Raw genomic sequence first — 18,189 nt, 5'->3', positions numbered from 1 at the left:
TATTTTAACTAGAGCCGAGCTAGTGGCGGCGTTCGGGCCTATCAACGAGTTTGGAAAAGAGGCTGGGCTCGGGCGAGGCAGGCGATGGAGCTGCCGGGTAGTTTCCCGGGCGGAGGAAAATTTCTCAACCTTCGCCAGGGAGAAGTGCAGGGCATGCCTCGTCCGTGGCTTTTCCAGCTGCCGCTGTCTCGCCTTACCCTGCTGCCCCGCCTTACCCTGCCTTACCCTGCCCGCCTTACCCCGCCTTACCCTGCCCAGCCCAGCGTTCTTACCCTCATGGCTTCCTTTCCACTGAAGCTTGGTCTGGTTAGCCAGTTTTCTAACTGGGTTTGTGTAGGGCTTTCGTCTTTCGCCTCGGCCACTTTGCTGTGCCTGGAGGCCGCCACTGCCTCGTCCCCGCTGCCCGGCATATCCCGCGTCCCGCATGGCAGCGACCCACAGCCTGACTTTCTGCCGCTGGAGAGTGTCGGCCTGCTCCACCAGCAGCCAGAGCCCCCCCGTGGCGGCAGGCCTCGCCACAGCAGCCCGCCTGGGCAACCCGGCTCGGCGCTCAGCCAACCTTCGGTGCCCCGTGTGTGGCTTCCTTTTCCTTCTCCGCTATCATTGCCATCACCGCCTCGTCGTTTTCCTCAGGTTCCGCGGCGGGGCCTTCTCCAGTGATCTGGGTCCCCCGCGTGACTTCGCCCGTTGCCTTGGCAGCAATTGCTGCCGTTGCAGTGACGGCCAGTAACAACTTGGAGAAGTTGACCCAGCTCTTTGAGGAGCATAAGGCCAAGTACGGTCTGCCCCAAGACAAGTACTTAATGATCATCTAGCTGGCCACATTGGACCAGCCTGGGATACAGAGGGGCAATACTATTTTTTAGAGAATGTTTGCTGTGGGTGTGAGTATGCATGTAGATGAATGGTGGCCCTATTATATATAAATTTATTATTGTATTTAGGGTGTATGAATGCGGAAATTTTTTACTTTTTATGTATATAAATTGAGTGTGAATGTGTATTGAGTGTTTGGGGTATGAGAATGGTGGAGTCGGGGGTGGAGCCTGGTACCCCCTCTGCTGAGTGCAATAGCAAAAGTAGGGGGGGGCAGGACTTACCCTTGGGCTTGGTTTGTATGGAAAGCGAGTCCGGTCAGGAAGGGAGAAGGCTGGTGAGGGTGGAGGTATTCCGGGGAGGGGAGAAGGTCGGAGCATCCGGGTCATGACTGGGATGGGCAGATATGGCGGGAGCCGAGGGGCAGGCCATCTTTGGGGAACGAGGACTCGCTATGTTAGAGCGATTCCTTGTTCCGGCCCCTCAAAAGGCTCATCCTGTAGTACTGGTGACAGGGGAGTACAGGGCCCTGATTGCAGGCTGCTGTTGCTTAATGCCAGGTCCATTGTCAGCAAAGCCCCCCTTGTCCGTGATTTAATATTGGACAGCGGGGCGGACCTGGCATGTATAACCGAAACCTGGCTGGGCCCTGAGGGGGGTGTTTCCCTCTCGGAGATGTGCCCGGATGGGTTTGTGGTGCTTCATCAGCCTCGACATCAGGGCAGGGGTGGGGGAGTGGCAGTCATCGCTCGGAAGTTGTTGGGTGTGAGTCCCTCCTATTGAAGTTGGGTTCACAGGTTCAGTTGGGCTTGCTGCTGACATACCTACCTCCCAGCTGCGTTGCAACAGCCCTGCCTGCGTTGCTGGAGTCAGTAGCCGGGTTGGCGGTGGAGTTCCCCAGACTTATAGTACTGGGGGACTTTAATCTGCCATCACTCGGCGATCGCTCAGAGGCGGCACAGGAGTTCATGGCTTCCATGGCAACCATGGACCTGACCCAGGTAATTCAGGACCCAACTCATAGGGGTGGTCACACACTCGACCTTTTGTTTCTCTCGGGGCAATGGAGACATGATCTGGAATTAAGGGGAATAGAGATCTCGCCCTTGTCATGGACAGATCATTTCCTATTGAGGCTGGACTTCAGAGCATCACTCCCCCATCGCAGGGAGAGGGAGCTGACTAGGTGGTTCCGCCCCAGGTGCCTAATGGACCCAGATCGGTTCCAGGAGGAGCTTGGGGAAATACCTGACTCCCTTGTCCACAACTTTTCCGGGTCCCTGGTTGTGGCCTGGAATGAGGCGGCGTCCAGGGCCCTGGATCGAATTGCGCCTTTGCGACCTCTCTGTGGTAGTGGTCCCCGGAGGGCGCCTTGGTTTACTGAGGAGCTCCGGGAGATGAAGCGCCACAAGAGACGTCTAGAGTGACGTTGGAGGGCCAGTAACTCTGAATCTGACCGATCACTATTAAGAGCCTATCTTAGGACTTATTTAGTGGCGATAAGGGCGGCAAAGCGTGTTCACTTTTCCGCACTTATTGCGTCCGCAGAATCTCGCCCGGCCGCCTTGTTTAGGGTGACCCGCTCCCTTCTTAAAGTGGAGGAGGCGGAGGAACCCTTGCAGGGGAGAGCTGAGGAGTTTGTTCAGTTTCTTTCGGACAAAATCGCTCAGATTCAGAGAGACCTGGACTCCGACTGGGCAGTGCCAGCCGAGTTGCCAGGGGCTGGTCTTAGTCATGTTATCTGGAGCGAGTTTGAGCCTGTGACCCCTGATGAAGTGGACAAGGCCGTGAGGGCAATGAATGCCGCCACCTGTTTATTGGACCTGTGCCCCTCCTGGCTGGTTTCTGCCAGTAGGGAGGTGACACGAGGCTGGCTCCAGGCGATAATCAACGCCTCTTCATGGAAGGGTCTTTCCCGCAACCTTTAAAGGAAGCGGTGGTGAGGCCCCTCCTCAAGAAGCCTTCCCTGGACCCAGCTGTTTTGAAGAACTTTCGTCCCGTCTCCAACCTCCCCTTTGTGGGGAAGGTTGTAGAGAAGGTGGTGGCGTCTCAACTCTTGCGATCCTTGGAGGAAACCAATTATCTGGATCCTTTTCAATCTGGTTTCAGGCCCGGCTACAGCACTGAGACTGCTTTGGTCACACTGACCGATGACCTCTGGCGAGCCCGGGATAGGGGTTATTCCTCTATCCTGGTGCTTCTTGACCTCTCAGTGGCTTTCGATACCATCGACCATGGTATCCTTCTGCGTAGTCTCGGAGAGGTGGGGGTGGGCGGCACCGTATTGCGGTGGTTCTCCTCCTACCTCTCTGACAGGTCGCAGTCGGTGTTGGCGGGCGGACAGAGATCGACCCCTAGGCGCCTCGATTATGGGGTGCCTCAGGGCTCAGTCCTGTTCCCCCCTCCTTTTTAACATATACATGAAACTGCTGGGTGAGATCATTCGGTGACACGGGGTGAGGTATCATCAGTATGCGGATGATACCCAATTGTATATCTCCACCCCGTGTCCTTTCAGTGAAGCAATTGACGTGATGTGCCGGTGCGTGGAAGATATGAGGGTCTGGATGGGGGTGAACAGGCTTAGACTCAACCCTGACAAGACCGAGTCGCTCTGGGTCTTGCCTCCCAAAGGCCAACTGGATGGTCCATCTTTAGTCCTGGGCGGGCCAAATTTACCTCCCTCAGTGCAGGCACGCAACTTGGGTGTCCTCCTGGACTCACAGCTAAATTTGGAACAACATCTATCGGCTGTGGCCAGGGGGACCTTTGCACAGGTTCGCCTAGTGCACCAGTTGCGGCCTTATTTGGACCGGGAGGCTTTACTCACAGTCACTCATGCCCTTGTCACCTCAAGACTGGATTACTGTAACACGCTCTACATGGGGCTACCCTTGAAGGGCGTTCGGAGACTGCAGTTGGTTCAGAACGCAGCCGCGAGAGCGATTGTGGGCGCGCCAAGGTACGCCCACGTGTCACCTATCCTCCGCGAGCTGCACTGGCTTCCTGTGGGTCTCCGGACGCAATTCAAGGTGTTGGTTATCACCTTCAAAGCCCTTCATGGCATAGGTCCAGGTTACTTATAGGACCGCATTCTGCCGCACAGCTCCCAGAGACCGGTGAGGTCCCATAGATTGGGCCTCCTTCAGGTCCCGTCGGACAGACAATGTCGGCTGGCGGGCCCTCGGGGAAGGGCCTTTTCTGTGGTGGCTCTAACCTGGTGGAATCAACTTCCCCCCAAGGTTCGAACTACTCCCACCCTGCCGGCCTTTAAGAAAGCCGTTAAAACTCTCCTGTTCCGGCAGGCCTGGGTTCTGATGTCCCCGGGGGGCCGGGATATGATCGGACTCGTGGTATGACTGGATTATTTTATTCTTTTATAACTGTTTTTAACCTTGTATGCCGCCCTGAGTCCTTTGGGATTGGGCGGCATATAAATATTTGTAAATAAATAAATAAACTTTTGTATATTGGATACTCTGTACTCTGCTTCCAAGAATTGTCAGCTTGCAGTAGGATGCACATTTAATAAATGAATTAAATAAGAACATTTGTTTTGCATGACATTTTCCAGCATACAAGTTCAGCACTAAAGATATTGAGGAATGGATGAGCAATGGGACACTGCAGAGAAGATGCAACATTGTCCTATTTGATTTTGTACAGCTCCTCGTTCTTTATACCCCAGGTTCATTCCTTTCATTTTTTAGATTAGGTTTTTTTTTTCACATGCCTTTTCTTACACAGTTTGTCTATCTTATGCATTTGACAAGCCATTATTTCTATCTCTAATATTTTGTTTCTGACATCTCTTCCCCCCTATGCTTTAAAAAAAAAAGATAGAAATGAGAATATTAGCATATAACTGAATTCTGGGTTACATATAGACTTTGGAAGTAAGAATTGGATCAATATGCATTAAACTGGTTTTCTCTCTCTCCCTCCCTCCCCTCCCCTCCTCCCTTTCAAGCAACACTTGGGGGTTTAATAATAAGAATTAGGCTAGGCATTGAAGCTAGAGTTGCAAGTCATTGTTGCATAAAGGTAAAGGTTTTCCCTATTCAATCATATCCAACTCTGGGTGGTGGTGGTGCTTATCTCCGTTTCTTAGCCTAGGGAGCCAGCAGTGTCTAAAGACATTTGAGTGGTCATGTGGCCAGCATGACTATACACTGAGGCTCACAGAACACTGCTACCTTCCCACCAAAGTGATACCTATTTATTTACTCACATTTGCATGCTTTCAAACTGGTTCATGGGCAGGAGCTGGAGCAAGAAACGGGAACTCACCCCATCATGCGTTGATTGGATCTCGAACCCAGCTGACAAACTCAGTATCTTTAACCACTAAGCCATTGCATCCCATTTGTTGCATAACTAATTAAAATGAATTATTTGACTTGGGGATATCAATCAGTACATTCAACTAATTTCAATTAGTTTTATTTTCATGGCATGATCACACCCCAGAGAAATTAGAGGCAAATTTACAATCTCTCCTACCTTCTCTAGGAGAAGCCTACCACTATGTATCATAATTTGATTGCAAAAAATTCCCATTACTGTACATTGTGAGGAAGAGAAGAATGAAAACTCCCTCCTAGAAAAATGATCTGCCTCATATACTAAAAAGGGATGGATAGATTGACAATCAGTGGATTAATGTGATGGATTTAAAATATTTTTTTAAAGTTACATTAAAAATGGGAAAGAAGAGTAGACACTTAATTTCAGGCAACTTCTATTATAACCCAATCACACTTTTTGATGTCTGAAATAAACAGAGACCCCCCCCCCACACACATACACATCTCAAATAAATAATTGCAATTAAACTGTGCTAATGTTGTGAAAGCTCAGTGTTGAAAAGGCAGATAAAACAAACACATTTCACATTACTTTAATGTTTTGTTTATTTATTTGTGTGACTTGCTACACATTAAAGGTTTTTTTTTCCTTATAGGGGGAGCAAACTAGTTTCAACCAACATGGCTATGACTATGGCTTCAGGAAGGATTGTATTTAGGGTAAAGGCAGGATGATGAAAGTGACCATCATTAAAGACAACTTGAAGGACAAGTTCAGAAATACAGACTTTATATAAAGGATTGGCAACTCTGTGTCCACAAATAGTACAATCAAAATTTTGTAGATCACCCAACACAAATAGTACAATCAAAATTTTGTAGATCACCCAATCTGGCCAAATGCTCAAAGTCTCACAAAAATCCTGAAATTTCATAAAATGTCAAGCTTTTTATAGCAGCTCAAACCCAAAATAGCACAATTCTCACAAATTTAGAACAAGGTGCTTTATTGCAATGATCAAGGAGCTTAGATTAGAAAAACTGGAAAACTGATATCTTATTTACCAGTGAATATCTTAGGAGTGGTTCTCCCTACTATCGTTGATTTTATTCTTGAGCCTTAGTTTAATGGAAAGGATGCTAGTTGCTTATTTGATATCACAAAAATGACCATCTGTTCTTTTTTGGCAATATTTTCAAAACATTTTCATTTCTAGTTTTAGAGAATTCAATCTCATAAGTTCTATGCAAGAATGTTGAGGTCTGGTGAGAATTCAGTATTTTTTTCACAAATCTCATGAGTACAGCTTAATGGCAGCCTTTTCAATTATAACATCAATTGACATCCCAATTTGGACTGAGGCATTTTCAGCCTAATCTACTACAAGTGATTATTAAATCTTATGACAGTAAACATCACTGCAATAAAAACCCTATAATTTTTTTATAAAATGCTGTTAAATCATATGTAAACTTTAATTTATAAATGGAATAAAGAATTAGAAAATCGTATGAGAAACTGACATCAGTATCAAAAGCTGCTATAGATTTTAGTTTATGTCTCATTCAAATATATACACACCATATATGTGTGTGTGTATGTGTGTATGCATGTAAATAAAACATGTATGTATATATATATGTTTCACTGGATTCTCGGGTGCTTACAATTCACAGAAAATGTTTGAGTAAAGCATAATATTGCTTAATACACAATCAGATTAAAGCTTCATTAAATATATATGTTTGTATAACATCCTATAATTGTTCGATTTTGAGCAGAGGTTATTCCATATGCTAATTACACTTTGAGATAAGTTTTAGTATTTTTAGGTACTTATTCTTTTGAACTATATTCTACGAACTATATGTATTGAATTGGGGAGGTGACATTTAAATAAAGTTTCTTATCCCTGAAAAACTTATTTTCGGAAATGGAAAGATAACCCTTTACTCAGTGGTCTCTTCAAACAGACGTTATTAGCAATTTATGAATGAATCACATATTGATGTGTGTTATCTATGGACCACTGTAATAAAATATAGCTGACATTCAGGGAAATAACTATGTAAAAAATTGTTTGTATTTATTATATAATCTTGAAGCTGCCCTACTTCTTAGTGATTCTGGGCAATTTTTTTTTAAATGATTCATATAAGAGGAGATCATAGTGAAGTGGAAGGACAATACAATCAGCTATAAAACCTAAATAAAGAGGAGTCCCTATTCCAAGGTTTGGGAAGAACAAATTTTTTAGTGATTTTTTTTTTTTAACATCACAATGGTGGATGCCATATGAATCTCTGGGGGATGTCATGCCAGAAGGCATAACTTAGAAATCATACTTCTTGGGTCTCTGAAAGATGACGCTGTTTAATCAATGGGACCCAGAATGCAAACACCTCCACTTAGTCATTTATTTATTTAATTATTAGATTTCTTTGCTGACCTAGAGGCGACTCATCACTCTCAATCATACTGGACAGCAGAAGCAATTCAGAAACTTTTATAGGATTTGCACAGAGAGTGCATAGGTGCAATCTGGTCCAGGCCAAAGTACCTGTCAGGTCCTTGGGAAGAACCTGAAACTCCCTCTGGAACCTAACAGGGAGTATCAATCCCCTGGGGTGAGCCAAGCTAATAGTCCCTTTTTTTCTTCTGGAATTGGGTGATCCCAATGAGGTGGAGAGCAACCAGTGTTACCAGTCTAAGGAACTGACTTATTTCCTATTTCATTAATGAGGCTATGTTTATTTATTTATTTGTTCAATTTATATAGCCACCTATTTCAGTTTCATCAATCTGGGTGGCTTACAATTATACACACACACACACACAAACTATTATTATTATTATCATTATTATTATTGATAATGATAATAATACACAATCAATTAAACATTGTAATAAATTGAACAAATAAATAAACATCACCCCCATTAATGAAATAGGAAATGAGTCAATTCCCAGGCACTGATAATCCACATAATAGAGTGGACATTACAGACATTATTCACTATATGAATAATTGCTCCTAGAAGCACGAAGCCGAAAACGCCAGCCTGAAGATGACGAATGAGACTTCATCGAAACGTCGCCAAGACACTTCCAATTTGACGTAGGAGAAAACCCGAATAACCAAAGACTTACATACATACACACACACACACACACACACACACATATATATACACACACACATACACACATACACACACACATCCATTAAAAATATTGAAAACATTTTAAAACAATAAAAACAGTAAAAACAACAAAAAACACTAAAATCATCCATATATATACACACACACACACAAACATCCATTAAAAATATTAAAAACATTATAAAACAGTAAAAACAACAGAAGGAATGAACTGAAGATATATTAGTCCTCTTCCCCAATCCTTCCCTAATACCTCATCTCCTCAAAAATATATATTGGAGGGAAAAATATGGAGAAATGAAAACCAGTATGAAACGCAGTCAGTGAATCCATGATTACCTGGGCTTACATTTCAATAGAGGTGTAGGTTCAGCTTGTAATGAGCTCAGGAGAAATTTGACTAATATAATCTTATCTGTCTCTTTTCAAAGCTTTGTAGTATTACTATCACACTGCTGATTCATTAAGCAAGGGAACCTAAGGGCAATCAGTTGGATTAACAAACATGTGACAAGGTTGTATATCATCACCTATTGCATATAATTACTTTTGTTCTTTTAAGTAGAAAGTGTCTCCAAATTTATAATTACATTGTTCTATTCTAGATAATGGATCTACCTCCTCAACCACCCTCATTTATATTGCTGCCCTTTAATTTATAGATTTAAAATGTAATGGCTGTATGCACTATAAGTAGAGCTGTCCTACATCTTGTACCCAGAAACACACAAAACAGAAACAAGAAATTTATGCTAAACAGAAAGATGATTTTGCAAGCTGACCACACATATAGTTTTAAATTAATGCATAATATGTCTCTAGAGATTTTGAGTCAATATTTAATTGCTCTGAGAAAGTGAGGAATACATTAAGTAGTCATGCAAAGATATGTGATACAAATCAAAGCAAAGGTCTGGATAATGAACTTTGTGTTACACACAACTATTAAATTGCATTGTTCATTTTTCCAGCAAAAAGGGAAGGATTCCCAGGTGAAGAAATAAATAGATTCCCCACATTTCAAGAACTGAAGACTGATTTCATTCAAGGCCAAAACCAAGGGAAGTGAAATCTCATTTTTAAAAGTCTTTAAGCCAGTGCATCCTTTTTAATCACCCGATAAAAGCAAAGAGATGATTTCCACAGAAGAGCCAACAACAGGAAACCACAAGATCAAGGCCAAGTTGAGTGTGAGTGTTGAAGGAACAACCTAAAGTTAAGCCACATGACCAAGCAATCTTCCCTCAATTTAAGGAAAACCAGAGTTTATAAATCACACATCACTTCATCATTCTATATTACATACTCTTATGCTTCTAAAATGTTTAATAACTGCCAGTAGAATTAAATGCATCTTATGATGAGCTTCAGAGGAACTCCCAAAGCAAAAAGTCAAATTCATTATTTAGAATAATAATAATAAAAATACAAATACATGCAATCACCACATTGTGCAACAATCAACTTCAGTAGATCTCTCCAAGAAAATTACATCAATGTGTTTATGAAATCACCAGAAACTGCAACTCATTTGAAAGATATTTTAATTTTCCTAGCTTTAACCAGTTTGAGGAGAGCTGATTCCTAAACCTATACTGTGACTAAGAAACAGTCTTTCTAATTCGATTGTATTCATGTAAACAACACAGCCTCAATGTACTTTGCCATAACTAAAGCTACAAAATATTATCCCTTTGAAATAGCTTCTTCTATCTGGAATTCTCTTAAGCTGAAGTAATACATTTCTGCTTTAAGGCTGACATTGGCAATGATTAACATTTCTCAAACGTTCTTATTATCCAGAAATCTAGAAATACATAATGAACCTGTCAGAACAGTATTCATGTTTTTGTCTGCTGGCATTGCATCTCATTTTGCATTTGCCATTTACTTTAAATTACTTGACAATATGTACAACTAATTACTCAAACGTTCATAGCAAAAACACATGCAGGCAGCAACCACATATAATTCCAAAAGATGGATTTTTTTTCCTTAGCCATCAGAACAGAATACATTGCAGGTTAAATTCAAATCAACCAAATAAAAATATTTCCTTTAATATAGAGCAACACTTAAAAAGAAGAAGAACTACCTTCTCTTGATGTCTACACCTAAATCCACTCTACATCTACAATCTTCACACAAGGCAAATATTAAATTAAAACCGGATTCTTGCTTACCAAGTACCCCAAGTCGGTAGTTGACGGTAATGACTATCACGTTGCCATAACTTGCGAGCACACTGCCATCATATAAATTTCCAGTGCCTTCCATGTAAGATCCTCCGTGAATATACACCATGACTGGTTTAGGTCCCCCACTATCTCGAATGTCTGCAAGAAAAATATTAAGAAACATGATATCTCAAGAATGTTATGATGTGCACAGAAGTCTTGTTTTCCTTCTTTCCCAAGCTGTTTTTCTTAATGTTTCCCAAGCAACATATATAAATTATTACAACTTTAACTGCTGTTGGCTGAGGTAGGTAATATCTATCCAAACTTGGAAGATCTTGGAAAGGTAAGTATAGGATTTTGTTAATACTTGGATGGAGAATCATCAAAAAGTCTCAAGTCTCTAGGCTAGAGTGTGAAGCCAAATAAACCTTGAAAAAGGCAATGGCAAAGAACTTTTTTTACATTCAAACAATTTTCAAGCAAGTTTACCTTTTCATTTGCTCAATTTTAGTAGCTGTTATAGTCTTTTCTTTTAATAAGCATTAGATAATCATGACATTTTAATGATATTTTGAAGCCTAAACATGACTGTTGAAAAATGGAAATTAAGAATTAATGTTATTTGGGACTGTTCAGTTTTTCTTGCTTCTAGATCCACCATCTGAACTGTAGGAAACATTCTACAGAAATCCACCATCCAAATTGTAGGAAACATTTTACAGAAATCTGGGACTGTTCAGTTTTTCTTGCTTCTAGATCCACCCTCCAAATTATAGGAAACATTCTACAGCAATCTGGGTTTCTTTCCCTCATTCTGCACTGAAAATCCAGAATGATAAATATCAGCTGCTTAGACAATCTAAACTTTGTATGTATACAATGTATGTGGCTAGCAATCTTACAAAACTGAGTCTTAAAAGCAGTAACTTAAGGGAGCAACTATAACACACAAGGTCACAAACACAATCTGACTCTTAAAAGACAACATTAAACAGCCTGACCATCTGGGCCAAAAGAATGGGGGAACAGTTAAGTGTTTTAAGGCCTTATGAAAGGCTAACTGGGTTGGAGACATTAGGATCGTGGGAAGGACGCTGTTCTATAAGGCTGGCACTGGTACCCAGTCTGTGAGCTTGAAAATGTACTGCTTCCTCAACAATAATATAGCCTCTCTGAGATCACAAATAATGTCAAGGAATCCAGAATTCCAATAGCATCTACCATCCCTGAATCTGCTGTGGTACTTGGCTGGGACTGAGAATCAGTGTTTTAGATGCCTGTCTGTCTGTCCAGAGCCTAAAATCATTTAGCTGTAACATGGTATCCCTGGCCTGTGTACAAACTGTGCAAAGTAGCACTACAGAAAACTAATTGGGTCACAATTGTGATCAAAATGTAGGTGTGATAGAAACATCTTCAGGATACAGACAGAGCAAATGAGCTAGATCACAGCTGAGAAATGAATTCTGGTATCTAGAGAAAACTGACCAATAACAGTTTAAAATTGACTTTGTAAAGTTACAAATGGCTTTGGAGAATCTAGACCTTTCTGAAGAGATTTCTTTGTGCATTATCCTGAATTCATAGCAGATGGAAAAGCAGTAATTGCTTTTGATGATTGCTTTGTATCAACGGCCTCATCACTAGTTTCCATAGTTTATTTTGTTCAGATCAGTATACAAAATATTGAACAACTTTGATCAATTTTCCCAAAGGTTGCCTCTCTTACCATCTGTGCAAGATATGTATGAGGCACACCTAACTATTTGTAAAGAAAGTCTTCCAAGAAAAGCTTGGGAGATGAGCAAGGAAACAGTGTATGCTTGCAAGGCTATCCTTCCAGCTAGCTGTTTCCCTATAATGTTGTCATAAATTTCTAATTACAGCCATCTGGCTGGGTAAGAAAGAAGAAGAGACAGAATCGTAGTTAGAGATAATCTTTGAAAAGAGTGGAGGTCCTTGCAAATTAGGGAAGAAAGCTGCAGGGCTGGGAGAGCAATAGCAATAGCACTTAGACTTATATACCGCTTCACAGTGCTTTACGGCCCTCTCTAAGCAGTTTACAGAATCAGCATATGTCCCCCAACAATCTGTGTCCCCATTTTACTGACCTTGGAAGGAAGGCTGAGTCAACCTTGAGCTGGTAAGACTAGAACTGCCAAATTGCTGGCAGCCAGCAGTCAGCAGAAGTAGCCTGCAGTACTGCATTCTAACCACTGCACCACCAAGACTCATGAAATCTGTAGCTTAAAATCATTAGATTTCCAGAAAAAAAAGCAGTATCTTAGAATGTCTAAATGTTGAAGGATCAAAAATAATAATAAAAAAATAGATGGTTTTCCTGGGAAAAATAACTGGATCAAGTAGTCCTTGACTTACAACCATTTATATAGTGCCCATCTGAAGTTATAATGACACTAAAAAAAATTGTAAAATCGGGTGCAACTCTTTTCACAACCACCTTCTTAGCAACAGAAGTTCTGGTTCAGTCGTGGTCATATGTTGAGGACTACCCTGTAAGGTTTTTTTAAATAGGATTAAGCACAATAAAGGGAGGCTTAATCAGTTCAGCACGGAACTTTATCATGAAATTGGTCATGATAAATTCAGGTCCAACAAAGTTTCCCCGTTGCCACTGTTAATCCATTTGCGTAAGAAAAACACACTAACTTTATCATCCAATTGATTATAAGGAGAACAGAAAAGAGATAGAAAGTTTGTATTAGAATAATAATTTATGCATTTATGGAGTTACTGTATGTTGATTTATTTCAAAATAAATCATGCCTTCCTATTCAGATTGCAGTTCTGGGCTTTAATTGCTGGGATATATATATGGGACAAGGTTTGTTAAGGTTATGCAATGATCTGAATCTTAAGGGGAAAAGCTGATTTGAAGCACAGTGGGAGTGGACGTCACACTGTCAGCAACTCCTTAAAGAAATTTTGTCTTTTCCTGGACTTGCACGGCTGCTTAGAGAAAAAAAAAAAGCAAACTTGATTTAAGAAGGTGCTGGCAGATACGACAGAGCACACCCACGTCTGCTCTGAATCAGCTTTTCCCCTTAAAATCTAGATCACCAAACACCTTTAATGTTTATTAATAGGCCAACTTAATACCCAAATATATTTGAGAAGGAGAGCTGGTTGTTTTCCCTTAGTTAAGTTGTGACTGGTTTGAAGCCTCACTGATTAGTTTTAAACAACGAAAAGAAAAGAGCTAATTTAGTTGGTGAAGAAAAGAGGAGAGGGATAAGCCTTTGTTGATGAAATACAGAGCCCCTATTTGACAAAACACAGAGACACTATAAGCAGCAAAACCAATGTAATGCCCTGACATTTCCAAACTTCTAAGTGAACTAAAGCCACTCTGATAATCATGTATTAATGGTAATATAAGTCAATATTAATGGTGTCTTGCAGGAAAAAAATAAAGCTAACATTCTATCATGAGAAGTTTAGAATCTAAATATCATCAGGAGGCCTGATTGATACAGGAGTAGAAAGTTAGCTCTGTTATGAAGCCGAGTGAGACAGCTAACTTGGTTTGTCAGTTAAAGGGAACAAACTAGGTTACTTCCTAATAACAATCTTGAAACAGCCTTACTAGTTTGCTTCTTGCTTCTGAGCTTTGCTCAAGGTGGTGTTTTTCACTTGTATAGTCCTAAACAACTGAAATACAGGTTATGCCTCTCCATAACAACTGAAATACAGGTTATGCCTCTCCATTAACCAAATTGCTTTTGTGGTCTCTTAAAGAACTATGATTGGTGGGGACTGAATTAAGTCTTGTATACAGCACACAGATTACACACAGGCTCTCTTATTGTTCACATTCAGACAGCTGATGAAAATCATAAAATTCCATGGAATGCAGAGTACCACCCTATGATATTTTATTGCCATGCAGATGTTCTGCAGGGATTAATAAAGAATATAAGCTGACTAAATAACAGAGTGCTTGGACAGAAAAACAAATAGGATGTGTAGCTCACCTGGTGACAGTCTTCTCTTTAGAGGAATATAATGAATATTTCTTAATTTGGATGCCTTCCAAGCCATGCGTTAAAGTCAGCTATTGTATCAGTTGGTTTGGCTCAATAGTCAGGAGAAAGGCTATCAGTCATAGCATTCCAGTTGTGGAGCTCCCTCCACAACAGAAGTGAGGCTGGCCATGAAACCATCACCTTTAGATCCTAAAAGCCAGTTCAGCTTAGTGATTAAGACACCACGTTAAAAACTGGGAGACTGTGAGTTCTAATCCTCCCATAGCCATTAAAACCAACTGGGTGACTTTGGGGCCAATCACCAGAAGACTGTGAGTTCTACTTCTGCCTTAGCCATGAAAACCAGCTGAGTGACCTTGAGCCAATCACTCTCTCTCTCAGCCCAAACCACCTCGCAGGATTTCTGTTGTGGTGAAAATAGGAGGAGGAAAGAATATTAAGTATGTTCTCTGCCTTGAATTATTTACAAAAAATAACAAAGGCAGGATATAAATAAATTAAAAAATGAAGTTTCACCTGTTCACCCAAGTACTTCTAAGATAACAACTATTCTGGAATGTCTTTAAACTTGCCTATTGGTTTATTTTTAATGTTACGCAAATCTGTACATCCTTCTGTCATTGTTCCTCTTTTAGAGAGGTGACACTGGCAATTTGTGCATTAAACTACAGGTTGAAATGACATTTAGTTTTGCCTGTGGAATCAACTATTTGATGTGTTTCAACATTAATTAGAATACCTAGGGATATTTCCCAATTCCTCCAACATTCTCCTCCATTTATACCCATAGCATTGGCTTCTTATTTTCCTACCATGAATGCAAAATGTAGGGACCAAAAATAAATTATTAATTTGAGAACCACTAAATGACTGCTCACAACAGAAGCTGTAAGCAGCTAATTGTATGCTTGTAGGTAGCGCAGGAGGAGATTGTTTAAGAATTCATCTTTAATTAAAATTACATTGAATTACAGAGCACCGACTGTGAATAGTAATGAAGCCTTGGTAGCACCATTTGGTTTATCTGGGCAAATGGGGGAAATAGAATAACTGTCTTTGGAGAAACAGCCACATCTATTTCCTGAATCTTGTATTCTAGCAAGAAATCAAGTTCAAGTTATAAAGAGGTCTGTGAATAAATTCAGCCTCCATAATGCCTTTTTTATGACTTCCTTCTGAATATTATGCTCCAAAAGGTTAAGGACAGACAGTGCTGCAAACTTCTCTCAATTTATCCACATGCCATAGTAGATAAGAATAGAGATGAAATAAATTTTCTGCATGCTACACTGTCAAAAATATCACTGCTGACCTACAAGAAATGCACCTCTGTGAAGAGAAGTGGGTTCTTTCCATTCAGAAAGGACATAGGGAAAAGGGAATCGGGAGGATTTAATTTTTCCAGAGTTTTCAAAGTTCTGACAGCACCTCTGCACCACATTGTAGCCCAGGGGTTCTCAACCTTGGCAACTTTAAGACTTGTGGACTTCAACTCCCAGAATTCCTCAGCCAGCTTTGCTGGCTGAAGAATTCTGGGAGTTGAAGTCCACAAGTCTTAAAGTTGCCAAGGTTGAGAACCCCTGTTGTAGCCATATATTCGTCCCCTCCAGCTTATATAAAACAATTGCATATTAAAACCAATTTCAATAGAAATAGATGTCACATTTAGGCACAAAGAATTATTTGTAGCGAATGAAGGCAAATATACATGTCCCAGGATGATGTTGCAGGATCCAGGTTTAGTCTTCCGAGCTTTTGGACTCATGCTGGAGCCTATCCTCAGGAAACTTCTAGCAGACTGTTAGAGAGAAGTTCCTTGAGGATGGGCTCCAGCAGGAGTCTGAAACTCAAAAGACTAAACCTCTGGTTCCAGTTTGGTTCCTGCAATTACCTGTAGAAGCAGAGGCTTAGTGTCATGGAGGTGGAAGTAGTGCCAAAAGTTTAGGAAGTTTTGTAAAAACTACAAGCAAAATGTAAGTCAACAGCAGAAGATGGTAGCTAGAACATAAATGCAGGTCAATGTTTGATGAATAAATATCTTGGAAGACATGAAGAGAAGGTGCTACTTATTTTGATTTGGATGGATTTCATCTACACTTTTGGGTCAAGTATGGATGATCTGTTGTTGGCTGGGTGACACATTCAATATTTGAGGTCTGCAATGGGCAGTGTGTATAAACACACACACAAACACACACACACACACACACACACACACACACACACACACACACACACAAAGACATATAAATCCAGTAAGACACATCTACTGAAATGAAATTGATTGGCAATTGCTTTTTGCAGAACAGATATGAGAGGGTAAAACAGCTGGGAAATGGTCAAGGGGGAAGATGTGGTAGTTCACTGTTTGGATTGAAAACTCAGCAAATTGCTGTCAAAGGTTTTTATTATTATTTAATTTTTACTGGGGTTAAAGGTCAGTCTAATTCTGAACAGCATACATTCTGACTTCCATAAGTCAGTTTTAAAACAATGCAGTAAAACAAAGCCTATCCAAACAACATAAAAGAAGCATCAGGACTATTCATCAACTTAATTAATTAGTCAAGCCAAAAAGAAATCTTTTATTGTCAAAATTAATCAGTCAAGCCAAAAAGAAATCTTTTATTGTCAGAGGGAAGAGGTTCAGAGCATTACAGTTTCCCTTCCAGTAGGGAAGGGGCCATTTGGATGACTGAGGAAGCTATTTCATAGGAGTGGAACACAACTGAAAAGGTTCGTTTCCACAGTCCCGAAGATGGCATACTTGCAGCAAAGAGACACATAGAGAATCCACTCTTACTGGGTTATTACCTTATTACAGTGTCTCAGACCTAACATGATATTTTAAACAGACTTAGAATCAAGCTAGCATGAGTATGGAAAAAGAGCAACTTAATGGTGGTGTGTGGATATGTTCTCTGTGATATTAATGAGCCATCCATGAGTAGAATCTGACTAAAGTGAAGAAGACTTTACAAATATATGTGAAATCTTTCATGTGCTCCCAAAACTACACAAAGAGCAACATTTGAACAAGCTTTGTATATTTAGAGCAGGGGTAGGAAACTTTAGCTCTTTTATGACTCGTGGACTTCAACTCTCAGAATTCCTGAGCCAGCCATGTTCAGGGAAAAGGGAGAGGTTTCCAAGCTGAGCCATGCTGGCTCAGGAATTCTGGGAGTTGAAGTCCATGAGTCATAAAAGAGCTGTAGCGGGGCGGTCTGAGAGTGTTTGCAGGAGCTCGGTTGGGAAGGGAGAGATTGACACAGCTGCTGCTGGCTTTGGGTGTAGCCGGCGTGGGCGGAAGAAAAGAATAGAAAAGGGAAGGAAAGGAAAGGGACTGGTGGCTGTTGCAGTTTGTCAGGTGAAGGTAAAGAGGGAGTGGAAGTTTTATTTGCTTTTCTTCATAAGAAGGATATTTTAAATGGAGGCTAGAGAGAGGGGGAGTGGAATTTTATTGCTTCCTTCGTAAGGAGGATATCTTAAACGGAGGCAAGGGGGAGTGTGTAGAAAGGAGTTGGCTGAAGTTCCTAGCCTCGGATTTTAACAATAAAGATAAAGGGGGAGGGAGAGCTTTGACGCGGACACCTGACTGAGAAGAAGCAACAGAAGGAGAGATTGTTGGTGGCTGCTGTTGCTGCAAAGCCTGGAGGCTATTTGGACTGTAACTATTGTTGCAGGTACAAGTTTTAGACTTTGTGGGGGAGTTGC

At 41.1% G+C, this 18,189-nt stretch overlaps 1 protein-coding gene across 5 annotated transcripts in view; it reads right to left on the bottom strand.

Annotated features, from left to right (window-relative positions):
* Nucleotides 1–18,189, bottom strand: part of NLGN1 (neuroligin 1) — a 554,754-nt gene that overhangs the window by 292,807 nt on the left and 243,758 nt on the right. For all 5 annotated transcript variants that reach the window (XM_039338307.1, XM_039338296.1, XM_039338317.1 and 2 more), the window contains one exon: nucleotides 10,472–10,624. In XM_039338307.1, the coding sequence (XP_039194241.1) occupies nucleotides 10,472–10,624 (153 nt within the window). The remainder of the gene's footprint in view (nucleotides 1–10,471; nucleotides 10,625–18,189) is intronic.

The sequence above is a fragment of the Crotalus tigris genome, unplaced genomic scaffold (genome assembly GCF_016545835.1).
Source record: "Crotalus tigris isolate CLP2741 ecotype Arizona unplaced genomic scaffold, ASM1654583v1 scf7180000017549.6302385, whole genome shotgun sequence".
Taxonomy (NCBI): Eukaryota; Metazoa; Chordata; class Lepidosauria; order Squamata; family Viperidae; genus Crotalus; species Crotalus tigris.
Note: the sequence above shows the minus strand (reverse complement) of the source record. Positions and strands in the feature narration are given on the sequence as shown.